The sequence below is a fragment of the Lepisosteus oculatus genome, chromosome 8, assembly GCF_040954835.1.
Source record: "Lepisosteus oculatus isolate fLepOcu1 chromosome 8, fLepOcu1.hap2, whole genome shotgun sequence".
Classification (NCBI taxonomy): domain Eukaryota; kingdom Metazoa; phylum Chordata; class Actinopteri; order Semionotiformes; family Lepisosteidae; genus Lepisosteus; species Lepisosteus oculatus.
The window spans coordinates 47,623,692-47,641,388 of record NC_090703.1 but is presented as its reverse complement, the minus strand read 5'-3'; the positions used below and the strand labels follow the sequence as shown (position 1 = coordinate 47,641,388).

The 17,697-nt window shown below is 47.7% G+C and overlaps 2 protein-coding genes across 5 annotated transcripts in view; one reads left to right on the top strand and one right to left on the bottom strand.

The window, feature by feature from the left end:
* Window positions 1–6,630, top strand: part of LOC102691410 (endothelin receptor type B-like) — a 21,739-nt gene extending 15,109 nt beyond the window's left edge. For all 4 annotated transcript variants that reach the window (XM_015351640.2, XM_006632961.3, XM_069193648.1 and 1 more), the window contains 4 exons: window positions 1,390–1,539; window positions 3,696–3,829; window positions 4,038–4,146; window positions 4,702–6,630. In XM_015351640.2, the coding sequence (XP_015207126.2) occupies window positions 1,390–1,539; window positions 3,696–3,829; window positions 4,038–4,146; window positions 4,702–4,851 (543 nt within the window). In that variant the 3' untranslated portion in view covers window positions 4,852–6,630. The remainder of the gene's footprint in view (window positions 1–1,389; window positions 1,540–3,695; window positions 3,830–4,037; window positions 4,147–4,701) is intronic.
* Window positions 6,297–17,697, bottom strand: polr1d (RNA polymerase I and III subunit D). Its single transcript, XM_069193650.1, has 5 exons — window positions 17,605–17,697; window positions 15,656–15,753; window positions 15,220–15,296; window positions 9,386–9,468; window positions 6,297–8,153 (listed from the first exon to the last, which is right to left on the bottom strand). Exons 1-5 carry the CDS (start codon window positions 17,644–17,646, stop codon window positions 8,106–8,108), a joined length of 348 nt encoding a protein of 115 aa, XP_069049751.1. The 5' UTR covers window positions 17,647–17,697; the 3' UTR covers window positions 6,297–8,105.

Here is a 17,697-nt window from a genome sequence, read left to right as displayed (position 1 = left end):
TGAACATCCTGTCCAGCGTTGCTTGTTTCATTACTTATGCTGAAGTAGCGGAGTTGTCCTCATCGTGACTTTCTTATATTCTTGATTCTGTTGGATCCCCCCTGAATTTCCTCTATTTTAAGTTGAAGAGGAAACAGATGTAACCCCAGATACTCACTTTAAGCTGACAACTGTCACCTCTGATTTATAGTATAGGTTACAGGTTTCAGTGCAGTGCAAGTTAAAGTGCCCAATTCAGAAGCACAAAACACAGAAGTACAATGAAACATGTGATAGACAACAGTACTTTTCATGAAGACCTCATCCGCCACTGAAAGGTTATGTTTCCTTTTTCTCTTTTTAGATTTTAAGAATAGATAACCCTCATTCATGTTGTGGCTAGTCAGGCTACTATCTGTCTGCTTTTATGTACTGGTGCACATATTCCCCAGGCCACTTTGGCCAAAACAGGTTAAATTGCTGTTACTCTCCCTGTCTGGGCTGAAATACAAACCTAGACCTTAAAATTGCAGATCAAGGAGAAATAATAAAATGGGAAAGAGGAAACATGCAGTAAAGGTCGTAGAATGACTCCAGGGTTCCTTTGAGGTTAAACTGTGCCTACTGTGTTTTCCTGTTTTTAAGTAATTATTCCAGATAATAAAAACCCAGATTATCACAGAGGCAGTTAATCAATGACGAACAGGAAATATTTCAAACATAGGTCTCTCCCTTCATTAGAGACAGGCCATTCTCTTGAATTTAAAAGGTAAAACATAAATCTGTTGCAGATCTGGGGCGCAACTAACTTCAGGGGCTGGTTTGAAAGTGATTATTCTGAAGGCAGTCTGCAGTATGTCTCTCCTTCCCAGCCCTGGAGAGTTCTGGATCTACAGAGGCTCAGCCACTGGGAAGCCATGGGCCTGTGAAAGCGTGGCTTTATGAGCAGATGCACGCAGATGGTCTCCTACCACATTTAACACAGGCTCCTCAGCAGTAATCGATCCCAGGCCATCACTGTCCAGTCATGAACAACAACAACCAAAAAAATACGAGCAGTTCTCTTGAAGCAGAGAGGAACTGAAACAGAAAACGTTTCCAAAAGCAACAATGATGCATAAAAGGCAGAATGTTTGGCAAAAATGTTCACTGCAGCCCAGTGGGTCACATTCCTGAAAAATGGTTCAAGGTGCCTGTCTTGCTCAAAGTTCCAAGCTAATAATTGTCTCAGTGTAGACCCCACACTTTCAGTGTCATTATAACAGATGTGCTCTCACACCTGAAATATTTATGGCAAAATTAGCTCCGGCTTTACGCTTTTTATCCCCGATTCCCAGGGGAGAGCTCTAGTTTGGAGTTCTGCGCTGGGGGGCGGGGGAGGGTTGCTGATGGTGGTCTGTCTCTCTGCAGTTCTACCAGGACGTGAAGGACTGGTGGCTGTTTGGGTTCTACTTCTGCCTGCCGCTGGCCTGCACTGGGGTCTTCTACACCCTCATGTCTTGCGAGATGCTGAGCCGCAAGAATGGGATGCGCATCGCCCTCAACGACCACATGAAACAGGTAGGCGGGAATGAACATCCAGGGCTCTTCCTTAAAAAAAAACCCATGGGTGGTTTTTTTTAAAATGTTTAATTAATGTTTCTTTATTAGCCCTATACAATTTCTTGCATTAGGAATTCGTCTTTTCACATACCCCAGCTTTTCTCCATGGAGACACAGACAGGGAGAGAGAAGCAGGGGGTCAGAGCGCAGGGTCAGCCATTGTACGGCACCCCTGGAGCAGTTGGGGTTAAGGGCCTTGCTCAGGGGCCCAACGGAGTAGGATTCCTCTGCCAGCCGCGGGATTTGAACCGGCAACCTTCCAGTAACAGGCGCAGATCCTGAGCCAAAGACCCACCGCTCCGCCCAGGGACACTGTGGAGTTGTGTGTCACACGGGAGTCAGATGCAGAAGGCTGACTCTTGCAGTCACTAACAGGAGGGGGACTGAGATGGCTCTGAGCTCTCTCATGTTCGAAGGTCCAAATAAATAGCACGACAGGGGAGGTTTACTGACCACAGGAATTGTTGACACATCCTGCGGCAGCTAGGAGGCGGCTTATCGGGAGTCTCTGGAGATGCGACGTCAAGCAGCCTTTTGTCTGAAACGCACCCCACTTCCGAGCCGCGGGACGAGAACCGATGCATCACGTTTACATAACACCCCCCCCAAAAAAAGTGTCTTTTATTTCATTACAAACGTTTCTGTGACCATTTACTCCCCCTAATGGAGAGGGTTGAGTGTAGCGGCGCAGAGAGGGCGGGGAGGCAGGGTTTTCAGGAGGAACGCTGGAGAGCAGTGAGAGCCGAGAGACTCCTCTCTCAGGTAGACAGGGCCCCACAGCCGGGCCCCTTCCTCCACTGGGCTCGACTACAGCCAACACATCCTCTTGCTCGCTTCGTGGAGCTTCTGGTGCTTTCGACAAGGCGGACATTTGGATGAGAAGCCCTTGCACACATCAGGAAGGGTTTTGTTCTTCTAAGCCCACTGCCACAAGATTTTTGTTTCTTCCCGTTGTTTAACTTGGCCTTGCAAATGGCCAGATTTCCTTAACAACATTCCTCCTTTAATTAGCTAAGCATCGTTTCATCCTCTGCCAGTGATCTGTGGCAGAGGGGTTTTTTTCCTCCTCTCGTTAGTGGAGCCATGCTGCGGCTGAGGTTACGATGTGTGTGAAAACATCTTTCTGAGAGCAGGTGCCAGTGTTCTGCATGGAACAGAGCAAACGGAAAACAGGCCTGCAAGATCTCGGCTTCAGACCAGGACCTGGGGGCACTGAAAGGGGAATAAAACGTAATGGAAATTAATCAGGAACTGGGGTCTCCAGCCAGTCATATTTCCTATTTAACTGTACTGGCAGTTTGACAGGAATTGTGGAACCATGCTGTCACTTTGATCGGATGCCTTCTCGGGACACCAGTGGGGGAGACATAAAGATGTGAGAAACAGATTCTCCTTTAGACCACTTCTCCTGTTGCAACTACCTCTCCCCAGGCAGTTTGAAGGTACAGGCCTGAAATGACTGAAACACCCATCCACAGCTCGGGCCTTACAAATGACTCACACTGCTGGACTTGAGACCAAAACTAGGACCAACCAAAATGGGGATGTTTCAACTTGCAATGCAAGTCCTCCGGCTTAAGCTTATGTCAAGACCTGTCTCAAAGGCCACTCACGTCCGGCTGTACAAGTGCCACAGTCTGAAAGATTATAAATCAAGACACGACCCAGTGATTTCAGATCCTTGTCTAGGGGACCAGTCCATCATGAAGTAAGCTGTTAAGAGAGGGATCTTTGACCTCTGCTCCTGGAGAGCCCCTACCCCAGATATCATCAAATCAATGATTTCTAGAGACCTAGAACAATTTCTCCATCATCAGACAAACAGGTGATTTTCTTTTAAAACTGAGCAATTTAGAGACCTTTCGAGACCAAATTCTGAGGACCCTTCAGCCTTCAAGGCCCAGGATTAATTAATGGAACAAAACTACTTGCTTAATAGCTCCACAGCTCACACCTGCACCTCATATAAAAAATAGGTGTTTTGGGTGACCTGTAAACCTAACTGAATTGCGGCTCCCCAGGACCAGGACTGGAGACTCCGTAATGCCCTATTGCACTGGGGTACAGGGAAACGCTCACAAGCACTAAGCTCACGATCTGTCGTTTCCTGCCAGCGGCGTGAGGTGGCCAAGACTGTCTTCTGCCTGGTGGTGATCTTTGCTCTGTGTTGGCTGCCCCTCCACCTGAGCCGCATCTTGAAGAAGACCATCTATGACCAGAATGACCCCACCCGCTGTGAGCTGCTCAGGTAAGGTCTTAATCCACCCTCTGCTCATCTGCATTGCAGAATATCAAGCAGGGCAGAAATGAGAAAAAGACACCTGTTTCCTGTCTTTTTTTCCTAGTATAACCTCCAGATATACCAGCTCTCCAAAACTAGGCTTTGACATCCCTACAACATGAAAATCTACCCATAAAAAACTATAATTGCACCTCTCCCATTTTTTTTCCATTAGCTTCCTGTTGGTGATGGACTACATTGGCATCAACATGGCATCACTCAACTCCTGCATCAACCCCGTTGCTCTTTACTTTGTGAGCCAGAAGTTCAAGAACTGCTTTCAAGTAAGACCAGGAGGAGGGGAGGTGGGGGGGGGATATTGTCTCCTTCTTGCTTTGCTTTAGAAAACAGGTGTAGGAAAATTTGGTTTCCAGAAAAAGACCAGCAGATTTGGCAGGTGCCATTCATGGCAGCCCAACTTGTAGGCTACACGATGCGAACAAAAAATGTCTACTTTTGCTTCGTTGAAATGTCCAGAAAAAATAAGAATATGACTGCTCAGCAGTTTAAACCAGTCCCAGGCTGTGGTAAGTTCCAGCCTGCTGTGCCTCACCTCTCCGAGGTGGTAGATATACCATCACAGTTAGCATTGCCATCAGGTACACTCTGCTGCTAAAGCAGGAGGGCTGGAGAAACAGCTCTAGTTCGGAAAGAGCACTGAAGTGTCCTCAGTTCAGATGGAGGGCGATTCATACCTATGAAAATCGGTCCATAGTCCGCTATCGAGTCTGCTGCACCACCGGAGCGTCAGATTGAAACGTGACGAACCGCGGCCCATCCGCACGCAAGGAGGTGGCCAAGCGGGGCGCCTGATCCCTCTCTCTGCTCTGTCCCCCCAGTCCTGCCTGTGCTGCTGGTGCCAGAGGCCCAGCAGGAACATCGCCCCGACCGACGAGAGGGGCTCAGCGGCTCGCTGGAAGGGGCACTGCCACGAGAACGGGCTGGACCGGAGCAGCTCGCGATCCAGCCACAAGTACAGCACCTCCTAGACGGTGCCCGCAAAGGGGGGCAGTTGGGCAAAGAGCAGGGGGGCGGAGGCCAATAAACAGGACTGCTCTTACCCTCCCGACACATCCACCCACCACCCCCCCCCCGCCTGCTGGCACCAACTCGGCTCTACAAGACCAGACCGCACAGAACCAGACAACCAGGCTCTTGCGAGACGTAGCTCAACCTGGGATTCCCTTCAAGGAAAACCACAAAGTAGCTGAACTTACTGTGGTAAGAAATCCAGAGCAACATGCATTCGGGACTTTGGCCTGTTAACAATGCAGCTGGACAACCAGACTGGGACATGGAACTTCTCTCTCCACGATCCTCTGCATCAAAACCACCACAATCCAGGTGGGTGGTCAAGAGGAAGGCTCCCTACACATGGCTGTATAGAACCTCCATTTATCCATCATCAGAAAGGCGCTTATTCCTGGTAAGGATTGTGGAAACCTGGTGCCTAACCCAGAAGCACAGGCTACAACCTGGAGAGGATGCCAGTTTTCCACAGGCTGAGTGTAGAATAACCTCAAAATGTTGTATAAACTAAGATCAAGGAACAATGGACAAATATGTTATAGAATATTAGGATTTAGTCCTAATCCTGCAAACCGTGGTTCAGAGACAGTTTAGGATGGAACACGGATTAAATGTATTTGAAGCACTATACCACCTGTACATAGATTTGGAAGTTTATCACCATCCGCACCAATACAGGCATTCAGTAAGCAAGAACCGGGGAAGAGTTTTTAACTATGTGTATCTACATTAATATATGGTACACAATAAGAACATTGTTTTTCAATATAGATATATAGAATACATAGACACTATTATTGTTTTGAGTCCATATAAATGACGCTGACCTATTTAGCTGTGACACTGGCCTCATCGTCACGTTAAACTGATGTTGTCAGAAAAAATAGAGCAAAATGTCTGTTGGAGGGGGGACTATAAAAGTATTAAAAAAAACACAAAGCAAAATAGATCAAACTAAGGCATCAGGATAAGATGCTGTACTAGTCACATGTGCCTTCTTTTACTCTGTTCAGAAGCAGCCATGCCAGACCAGGCATGTGCAAGAAATGCATATGAAAAACTCCAAAACAGAAATACAAAGACACACTGAGTCCCATGACACCAATACACCTACTAGGTTATCAGAGGTTAGAACTGTTCTTAGCACCTGGAATAGCTTGGTCTCTGTTATACCTCAATCTCCTTGTTCAAATTATTATTATTTTTTTAAAATATTCCATTATATATACATTTATATACTGTATTAATAGGCATCATCAAATAAAGTGTTACATAATGTATATACCTTGGATTTCATACAGCATTCCTCTGAATAGGCATTTTCAGAATTAAAGCATTTTTATTTTGTTCTCTTGCAGTATATTTATATATAGTATATTATGCAGTATATTCCAGGGACAAAATATAGAAACTATAGCATTTTTATTCATGTATTACATTGATCTGCTGTATGTACCAGAGTGAGTATCTATTTGTATAGCTGTGAAGACAACTCCCCTGTTCCAGACCTGTATTTTACTTTAGTGCTCATCCTAAATTCCTCCACAACAGGGGAGGGGGATCCTGTACTCTACTGTCGACTGTATATTTTAAAATATAAAGAACAGATATTATATTCATATTTTTTTTTTAAGGAAAACATTTATTCTAAAATTTACTTTTTAAACAAAAAAAGCTTTTTTGATACTGTTTGTTGTGGTCTAAAACAAATAGATAGCAAATAAAAATATTTTATCATGGTTCGGTTTCAGACTTTTTTGTTCCAACTGGGGGGAAAAAAAAACAGTCACATTTTACCGGTTAAGGATTTTGTTTTCAACACAGGCAGGGTCCATTTCTCTGCAAGCTGCACAAGACGGTAGCTCTTCGGTAAAAATGATGAAGAGGGAGTGGTACAGGTTTCAAGACTGACTGTCACTTCTGCCCAGCGGTGTGGAGTGCCAACACTATGCGCAGGACCATCTCGCTGTTGTAAAAAGATGCCAAGTCCATATGACTCAGGGGAACAGGTAACGGGTTAATTCCACGCTGAAAAGGAAAGGAAACGCAACGTTTCGGCTGTGGAGCCTTCAAGTGTTTATTCAGCATGGAACAAACCTGTTACCTGTTCCTTTGCAGCCTTACGCATGCTGACGCAGCTCTCCTCTTGAACTACATACAACTCAGATACTGGTAGTTGTAAAAAAATTGAATCACCTGGGTACATGAGGGACACCAAGTGAACTGAAACTCATGGGATATTCTGGAACACAACAAGGCAGTCTTTTCCACTTGCATTATCCAGGATGATTTGACCTTCTCCTGGAAGAACATGCCACATTCTCCCTGCAGATTTCCGGATGCCTCTGCACATATGGCCTACATATGCACAAGGTGGCCCAACGCCCTTTTCAGTGACTGCACTGGCATTTCCATTTATTATGCACTACCTGCGGCTCTCTCAATCAGGCTAGGCGATTCTGAGAAAGAAAAAGGCAGTTCACAAACATTACAAGTTCTCTCCTGCAATGGAAGCACACACAGAGGAAACTGAGCTGAAGAGCTCTGAAAAACTGCGTGTAGGATTATGGATCTGGGAGTCAAGTGGAATCTATGTTAAATCTTCAAGGGATTCCCCTCCCCTTAATATATGGACTTCTTAAAGACACGCTAACCACAAGTTAAAGGATGCACATCAAGTGAGCTAGCCCATTCAAAGAACTACAGTGAAAGTGGAGTACAGCAAGAACCCACCTAGCTGTGGCCCAGAGAGCACATATTCACTCATAGAGGACGCAAACTCATGGGGGCTCATACAATTATATCAGGCTTTGAGTTGTAAATCTGAATACTGTCTTTCCAGAAAAAAAGTTATAGCATCAGACTAAAGAGGAAAAAAAGTTTTGTTCAGAAAAACATGGGTGAGGACTGTTCAGGGATGTGGAGGGAATTCTGGAGGCCTTCTTCCTTGCAGGCCGGATGTTTGGGAGGACAGTGGGCACGTGTTGTGGAGGTGGAGTGCTGGGCAGGGTCAACCTCACTGCCCAGACACCACCCAGATCGGTGCTCCCAGTCTGCCCAGTTTGGTTTCTCTGGGAACCGGGAAAGGTGCTTTTGCAGTCATGCTGAATGATGGCTTTCTGGAGCAATTAAAAACAAAAACCCCCAAAGTCATCCGCTGGGATTTCAGATTGATCCTGGGTCCCCCGAACGGCCATCCTCCCACGTTCCCCTGTTAATCCATGGCAACGTCCTGTTGCTCTTTGAACACTTGCACACGAGCCTGTAAAGAATGCAACACAGAACAGTTTGCTAAGAGTTACAAATGACTGATTAGGTGAGTTGTGCGACGCGGGGGGGGGGGACTTCAAACTGCTTTTTGCCACTCACCCCCACCATTGACACCGATAATGGTATAACTCAGCACTCACTAGAGCACCAGAATGCTGTGAAACGCAGATTGCACAACTCCACTCATGTGTGCCCGGTCTTGGGAAGCCTGCTTCTTCACTTGCCAAGACAGTTTAACAGCTAGCACTCATACCCCAGGGGCAATATTTTTCATTATGAAACCCAATGCTGCACCAGAACAACTGGCGAGGATTATTCAGCCTTAAGTGTCTACGAGCTGACATCGATATACACAAACTCCGAGCACACATGCTTCCAATATCCCTGGCTCCGGACTCGGCGGTCTCCGCAGGCCCAGAGGCTCAGAGAGCGGATGAGTGGAGGCAGGCGTGGCGAGCAGGTGCCTGTGGAAGATCAGGAGCAGCAGCACAGTCTTGACGTGAGCTGGACAGCACATCCACACACGCCAGCCACGAATTCACGCGCAAAAGCTCCTCCTGCAGTACTGACCCTGAATCAGGTGTTCTTTGTCCTTCGCTGTCTGATGTAGTGCTGTCAAAATTTTACTATAAAGCCATTTTTCTCATGGGATGCTAACTTTTTAGCATACAGCCTCATCTTATTTGTAACCATTCCTATGTTGTAAGGTTGCGTTCTGCCGCCACACTGTCAGATCTGCCTGTGTGTGTAGAGAACTCAACTAAGAATTTGCCTGGGGAGACTTACTCAAAATACGTTAACAAGCACCATCTCCTCTGGCCTGCTTGCAGAACTGCAATACAAAGCGAATTATAATATAATCTAATTAACAGGTAATGTAAACGGTTAAGGATTACATAATCTTTTAACAGTTGGGCTGGGCTCATCTTAAGCACGACTTAGGGATCAGACTCTTAATCGGGCACAATTTTTCATCTGCAACGCATGGAAACACAGAGCAGCCAGGAAATCCTGCAGGGAAATCTCTGATCAGACCCACCTGAATAACAATTACTTTGAATCTGTGAGGGAATATCAAGAATACTGCTCTTAGATTGCCTGGTCACATTATTTTCCATTTTGCTCTCAAAACAAAGCTCTCAAAAGACTAAGCAAGACCAAGGGAAGGTAGGGGGGTGGGGGGGGGGGGGGGGGGAATGGAGGGGCTGGCCTATAAGGTCTCACCTCGAAGGTGTGGAGCACGTGCTGGCAGACCTCCATAAGCTCGTTCAGGCCCTGGCGGAAAGGCTCCACAGCAGGCAGACCCCCTGCGGAACAGGACAAACAATTAGCTCACCCCCTGGGATGACATCACTGGCTGCAAGAGGGAGGGATCACTCCCTGGGATGACATCACTGGCTATATCTTGGAGAAGGGGTCACACACCACCCAGAGAGCAGTTGCTGACATGTACTTAAACTGGCACCCCAGGATCCTTAGCAAAACCTTTCATCAAAATTCCAACCCAAGACAAATACCCCAGTTAGATGGGACAAAAGAGCTCCTCTTGTTTGCAAATATTATGACCCAAATATATGACCCAAAGTGCATGGGTACCACATGGGTTGCCCAGTACTGAACCTGGCAGCCCATTCTCCTGAAGAACTGGCACAAACTGTCCTGTAATGTTTAGTTAAATTGTATAAGAAGTGGAGCTCTCACAGACGAACTGTAGATTTCTGATTCAAACAGAAATATTAGTCTGCATGTGGTATAAAACGAAAACTGGTACTCCCCTTCAATGCTACTCAGATTCTTAGCATCTTACAGAGCTCCTGGGATGAAGCTGTCACCATGCACCACATCAGAGAGAGAAAACCATCATCCCTCTCCTGGGGAGTGGGGGTGGATAATTCAAAATAATTACCATTCATTTTCAAAAACGAAAACTATAAATATAGAGGATGAGAGAGGGAGAGAGACAAAACTATAAAGGAGAAGGAATGCCCACAAAATCTGCATCCCATCAAAGAGGATCTCGTAAAACTCCGAAAAACAAAACCCCTTTGTGAACTTTGCTCTGTTTGGCTCTGCAAGCGGCACCACAGCAGTGCTTGAGCATAAGCAGAAAAACCAGGAGTCAGCGGGAAGTGGGCAGCACGAGAGAACCGCAGGGCTAGCGTGGGCAGAGAGCCCCTCTCTCTGCAGGAGCTGTGGCAGGGAGCCCTTATCCCGGGACAGCGCTTTCCTCCACAAGCCTCTGAGCGCCAGGCCGGGGCGGCAGGCAGCTCGCAGGAAGGGAAGCAAGCGATGAGGCTCAAAACACACGCTGCCTCCCGGGTGTTCGCACACGAAAACCGCTGCAGGAGAGGAGAGCAGAGCACCCGACTGGACACAAATCCACTGGCTGGTATTTTTGCGACTTCTGCCTCCTCCTGTTCGGGGGACAGAGATGGGGCATGTTTTAACACGGGGGTTACAAATATCCTACACCTTCTCTCGTTTGGAACCCTTCCCATACCCTTATCTGCCCACAAAGGCTTGCAGGGCTAGCACAGCCAAGACAGATCTGCAGCTTTTGCACGCAAGATCACTACTCTCGAACAGCTGAGATCCTTCACGTTCTCCAACCGGCAATTTAGCCTGGCGAAATCAGTAACCCACTCAACTGAACCACCAGCGCGCAGATGCAAGATCTTGCACATAAATCTGGTTTTCCTAGATAAGTTGTGCTTGTTGCCAGATGACAAACATCTATTTCAGAAACATCAAAGTGCACACTCGCGCACAATTCTGGTCATGCTTGCTCAGAGCCAGCGAGCTGCCAACTAAAGAAACCGAATGACTGATTTTATTCGGCCATCCTCCCACTTCCTTTTAATAAGAAATATGCAACAACTTAAAATGCTGAGATTTCTGTGCGAGCCAATTAAAATGAGCATTCCACATGCGAACGCAGCTTGACTCCTGCCAATGCTTCCAGGAAGCAGAGGCCTGGCAAGAGACCAGCAGACTGCCTTTTCCTGTCCCCTGTTGACAAGTGGAAAGTGCTGCCTGACAAACTGGGAAGGAAAAAGTCCCACGGGCACTGCACAGTCACGAGCAGACCAGACCACGGCTGTTGGGCTCTTGGCAACCTCTGCCACACTGCCGATGCCAGACGAGGGCAGGAGAAGCCAACACCTTGCTTATTAATCCGCTCTCCCGTTCACCTCGAATGGGAATCAGTACCAGGCAGCCCATGGAAAGAAGTAACCCCTAAGAGAACTACAGCTTCAAGGATTGGCGTCAGCCCCACCCAATCTGTATTGAGGCATTATGGCCTCTTTGGAGTTGTTAAGTCCCGGCAGTAGAAAAAGTCTCTGAGCTCTGAAAGTAGGCTTCGGAGAGGACGAAGGGAAGACCTTCCGTGAGCAGGGACATTATCGCAAAGAGCCAGATGCGAATAGTGGCCTACGATACATGTGCACCCCTTACGCTGAACACTAAATTAAAAACAAAGAGGCCACACAGGGTTCAAGTGGAGATGTCCTCGGGACTGGGACTAATCGCGTCAGTACAGAGCTCACATAGCCCTCATGTTCCTACCCTGGAAATCAGGAAGGATTTGATTACAGGCTCTGCTTTGCAACATATCCACTGCAGCTGAGATGCTGGAGACGTGACCGTTCCAAAGCCTGAGCCTTGTAGGAACAGATCAGGAATGGCACCGACTGAGAGAAAGCATATGACTGGATGTCGGTTTCAATCCAGATGCACACTTGCTGCTTGGCGCTCACACTGGAGGGAGGAGACACACACAGGACACGCGCTGGCTTCGCTTCACTCATGAAGGAAAGGGAAATGGAAGCCCCTCTTCTCAGACGCGTTCCTCACCGCCCCCTCTCCAGCCCGCCTCCACAGTCATTACGCGCGTAACCTCTGACGTGAGCGGACCCGCTAATGTCGCTTCCCTACCTCTAACACCCCATCAAATCCCAAATCTACTCCCCGCACCCAGGCCTGAAGACCCTCCGGGCTCAGCCCCACCAGCCCTCTCCCCCTCTTGCTTCCACGCCGGCACGACTGCTCCAGAGCACGTTCACAGCTATGTCTGAAATGAATTAAAAAAAAGGACTTCTCGGCGAGAGGAACTTTTCGGAAAGAAATCGGATTGAAATGAGAGCACGTCCTGCTCTGAACGCAAGAAAGGTCACAGATGAGAAGAAGCCATTTGGCACATTAACCCATAAATGCTTTGAAGATATGGAGTCCAGGAGACTGCTTCGGTTTAAACAGAATGAAACAATGAACAGGTTGAAGGATAACTCCATGCTGAAAAGCAGAAACACTGCTCACTTTGCAGCGTGTTATTGACCTTTCCTTGCTCCTCTGCAGCAGCTCCCTATTCGAACTCATATTCAATTATGACTGACAGAATAAAACCAGATGGGAAAGAAAGCTACAGATCCACCTGATAAGGGAGCAGGGTTGGGGGAAAAAAAAACAAACAGGCTGATCGAACGCTGAGCCAAGCACACGTGTCCTTTGGAAGAGCGAGGCTGTTTCGTGTTTGGTTTGCGCCACGCTTGTCTTTTCGCAAGAGGCGAAACTCAGGTGGTGGTGGCCAGAGTGCTGGGTCTGCCGCCAGCTCGGGGCCCAAGTTGCGATCGGAGGGGGGGGGTGGAATTTCAAGGTTACCTGGCGTTCTGTCAAAACAGTCCACGACAGAGATTGGGGAAACAAAAACAAGACAGATCTGATCACCCTGCTTCTGTTTGACCAGGGCTGTCAAACTCAGTTCCTTGGTGGGCCCGGTCTCTCAGGGACCTTTCTGTTCCCACCTGCATAGTCAATCAAACCATTTAACTAATTATTTTCCAAGTTACATAACAAAGGTCTTTTCATAAGGTCTTTTTGCGGATTATTAGATAAGGCATTCACTTAAAAGTCCTTCTAAAATACCGCAAAGCTGGGACAGAAGTATTACAACTGTGCAGTTTATTAAATAATTAGGCCAACTGTTCTAAACTGTTCTACAAGTGAAGGCTTGTATTTTTTCTTTAAGATCCAAGTACTACACCTCGACTAGTATCGGAGAGTTGAGGATTAGCGGCAGGACACCAGGGATCAAAGCATAGTGGAGAGGATTGTAAAGTGCACCAGGCTCCCTGCCGCTCACTACACCTCTGAGGAGGGGCAGCAGGACAGGCGTCCAACATGGCGACGTCAGCAACAGGAGAGAGCTGCTCAACCGCTGGCAAGCAGGTGGCCAAAGAGGGCTCGGACCTCTGGGAAACAAAATCCAGTGTGGAGAATAAGCTTGCCTTTCACAACCACCCCCAGCGCGTTACCTTTCTGCTCACTCCCAGGGCGTGCGTGTGCATGCGTGCGGGGGTGGAGAGGGAGCTCTCCAGAGCAGAAGCAAAGCTCTCTGCATGGCAGCAGAACCCAAAAGAAAATTACAACCCGTCATGAACAAAGATCGCAGATCCCTGAAACGGTCTTTCTCCAGGTACCATTTTGCTCTGCAGCCTATATATCCATGTGTTCCTCATAAAATGCTTTTGTCAATTGCAACTGCAAACCTGTCTCCGTGAAGGACCGTACGGGCAGCACCAGCTCCCGAGACAGAAGAGAGCTGGAGAGAGAGAGAGAAAGAGCAGGAGCCAGATTCCTCACACAGCTGTCTGAACAACAAGCACCAGACTTCAATCAGCCATGTCGGCTCTGGGGTTTTGCACATTTAACAGATAATTGCCCTGCTTTTTTTATGTACTGCCAGAGCAGCAGACCCGGGGGTTGGGACTGTTCTTTTAAAAAAAGCCACATAGTCAAGACTATGTTGTTTTTCTGTGCATAAATTAGCCTCAGAGCTGGGGGGAAAACTCACTGCACAAATAAAAGCAGACCAGGATCACCAGGTGATCAGCTATACTCTGTGTCTTTCTGCAGGTACATGATGCTCTACACTTGTTCTTTGTATTTTTAGATGACCTCTTCTACTTGGACGGTCATCGTTCTGGAGCTGGGCTGGGGGAAGGTGCTTAAGGGTGTACAAACTGTGACAAATGCGCTGCTCCCAGACTCTGGGAACAACAGCTGGTCGGCTCCTGCAACCCAGCGTGTAACAGATTGAAAACGGAGGCCCCTCTATGGACCCCAGTTAAAAACCCATTATCCCTCTTCCTGCTCCAATGTGCTCCTCTAAAGCAGCTAATACAATTAGGAGCAAAAGGCGGTTTTGTTTCTGTGGTCCTGGGCTTCCTGCCAGAAAAAAGGGCTCTGCTCCGAGGCTACACACTGTCACCAGGGATCGTTTCATAATCTAATTTTAAAAACTGAATTCTGCCCCCACTCCATAAAAATGAGCAGAACTATTCACCAAAACAAAAAAGACTGAAGGGACCACGGCACTGCGACACAGTGAAAGGCCTTTTTCTGGCCGGTCAGGCTGTCACTGTGGAGCTCACGTACGCAGAGCAGCCAAAACACGCTCATGCAGCTCTGCTGTGCAACCTCTCCAAGAAGAGCACCAGGGACATCAAAAAGAAAAAGCCAAAATAGCCATTTCCCAACTATGGAAACAGACCCCATTATCTCTCTCTGCGGATAATAACCGTCTGCTGCAGAAGGAGAGAGAGAAGGGCTGGATCCACACAAAAACACTTGTGATGCCAATATTAACACAGGGCTCCACACAAAGAAAGCCGACTACCACATAACCAAGAACAAAGCTTGATTCACGCTGCTCAGAGGAACCGGTGTCTTCGTGGGCTTTCCTGGCAGGTGGGGAAAGTCTCTGCAACAAACACGCCACAGAGCGTCCCACGAATGAGGGGGAGCTGTGGTGTTTGGGAGCCCCCCAGAGACACACATTTGCCTTCGTCCATTTTCGTGGACCCCCATTTCGATTTAACATGCCAGCCTTCGGTGAAATGAAACAGCAAGGGGATTAAGAGCACAAGCAAAAACTAGATATTTTTTGCGACGTGCAGATCTGAAAATTGTTTTTTTGTTTACAATTTCAGATTGTCCCCGTGTCACCCGTCAGGAGTCTGAGATCACACACGCACGCACACACGCACACAGGCACTCACCTCGTGTCTGGATCCGGAAGTTAATCTTACTCTCTGAGGGGTGAGTGATGCTGTACCCACAGAACTCGACTTCGGGGCTGTGCAACACAAAACGCACATGAACCCGGCGGCTCTTTAACACGTCATTGACTATTTTCAACACAGCGACACACGACAAACGTAGAGGTCGATGCAATTGAAGAAATACTCCACTGCACAGCCATTTAAAACATTCCGGGGTTTAAGAGCTGCAGTCTCCCACACGTTAAGGCTGTGCTTGATACCGGAAGTCCGAAAAGCTGTTTTGAGCTCAGCCATGTATCAAGTTAACATATTACAGTATATGAAACCAAAGAAACCATCGGTACAAAAGCCAGCGGCCAGTATATCTGAAAGCGATTGTCAGAGCGCTTGTGCACCAGGACTCGGGACCTCCAGACAGAGAGGGGAAACTCACTTTTTCATGACCATGTAGCGCAGGGCATTGCCCAGAGTGTGGTCCTCGTCGTGCAGCACAAACGTCACACAGGAGTCATCCCCGCCCTCCGCCTGCACCTGCGGAAGACAAAGGGCACCGCGGCAATCAGGACCTCTCGGAAATCACCAGGCGGCCAAAACGACCTGCAAACAGGCTGGGTGAGGCGACTCGCGCTGGTGTGCGCATCCTGAGCGGAAGTCTGTTCGCCGACCACGTCTGTGTAAATGAAATGGCGTCACCTTGCTTAAGATGGGCAAAATGTGGCTAACGCACTTTAGGGATACACGATAAAGTGCCCATCCTGCTGTATCCTGGCATTTTTGCAGTTTGGATCCTTCTGCTGCTCCTTTTTCAGGACAACAAGGCCACACTCTTGCCCAAAGCACCAGGATCTGCATTTAATAATCAGAGTGCCGAGCAGCAGTGTGAAACCCTGATGGTGGGATGTCTCGATCACTGTCCTTGTGGCCCCGCTGTCTGATGGCATGACTCTTACTCAACCCTTGGTCAGCCAATCAACCCCTTGTTCGGGGCTCATACCCGGATTCATTCAATCTTTTTGATTTCTGCTCTGAAGCAGTGAGAGAAATGAAAGGCTAGGAGCCGAAAAACCAGGCTTCACAATTTCCCAAGCCGGACGATCGATGAAGGGCACGATGAAGGGGGAGCCCGGCTGTGGAGATACCCAGAAGACTCCTTCGGCTCACGAGGAGCTGGAACGGAAAGCCCAGTAGTAAGCTGACAAGCGCAGCGAGCAAGCTTTCATAGCGAGTACTGCGGCGATTAAGGATGAGGTTTTGAGGAGGGAAAGAGAGGCACCTCTGGGCCTAAGAGAAAGGGCAGAATTCAGGTTTGGCTGCAGCTCTAGCCTGCCTGACTGGAGCTGCACGTGAGGCCTCTGTGATCCCCTGTGGTGGAGCATGTCTTTTTCACAGGAAGGCCTCTGTCTGCCCAGACAGCTACAGAAACTCTATTCCCTGCTCCCACTTTTCAAGACAACATTCCAAGTCATTTTTAGGAAACGTGGAAAAAAAGAACACTATGTACTTAAAAGCAAAAACAGCTAACAAAACATGTTTAATACCTTCAGCTCTTTTTCAACGGGAGATGGAATTCAGCCTTTTTTGTGTGAAACTGGGAAATCTGGGTGTTTGAGCTGGGTGGACGTGATAATCCCCGCAGATCGCAGGAAGAAATCACAATTATAAGGATCTGCTGGTCAGCGGCAGCACTACCTCCGGGTGCCCCCTAGCTGGTAAAAGGTGGTATCGCCGAGAAAAATGAAAACACTCTAGAAACTTCACAATTTCACACAGAAATAATTCTGCAGCGTACAACTCTCCATCGTCTGGAAAGTTGTCCAGACATACAAAGTCTCCCTAGTGTGACAGAAACCGTACTTCATTTTCATTTTATCCAGCCGATAACGAAATTATTTTTGTTGTTCGTCTTATCCTTCAGATATTTTTCCCAAGACGCTTAAGTAGGTTATAGAGAACAACTGGCCATATGAAATATAGCTAGTATACCGTTTTAGGCTACGGGAACAGTTAGCTTAGACAAGGACTGCCATAAACCCTGCTTTCTCAGGTAGTGGTCTGTTTTCTGGGGGGTTTTGAGAGTCGCGCGGTAAATATGGGACATGAGATAAGATTTCGGAGAAACAAAACTCGCTAAATCCCTGCACATGATGCTGCAACTGCTCCTTTCAGTAAGATTTTTCACCGAAATCGGTTCGCTCAAGGAAATCACAGAATTTCCCCAACTGACAATTGCCAGAGTAGACACGTTGATGCCAAGTTCGCCGTGACCGTATTTTAATTTCAAATACCAGACGCAAATCACACCCCACTCCTAAAATAGACTATGGGCTTGTGCATTGAGTTTATCGCATTTTCATTTAAACGGTCACTCAGAACAGTACTCACCACTTCCAGCACAGGTCTCTTCTCATCCTCACCGGTGGCCATGCTTGTTACCGATCTCCTTTGGCGCACCAATGTGACGTATTAGACAGGGCA

What these genes read in the sequence shown, in the direction of transcription:
- polr1d (XM_069193650.1), bottom strand. Translation starts at nt 17,646, where the DNA reads ATGGCCACCGGTGAGGATGAGAAGAGACCTGTGCTGGAAGTG. An exon ending in CGCTACATGGTCATGAAAAA is followed by an intron (nt 15,297 to 15,655) that starts GTGAGTTTCCCC and finishes TGTGTTGCACAG; the next exon opens with CCCCGAAGTCGAGTTCTGTG. An exon ending in CTTCCGGATCCAGACACGAG is followed by an intron (nt 9,469 to 15,219) that starts GTGAGTGCCTGT and finishes CCTGTTCCGCAG; the next exon opens with GGGGTCTGCCTGCTGTGGAG.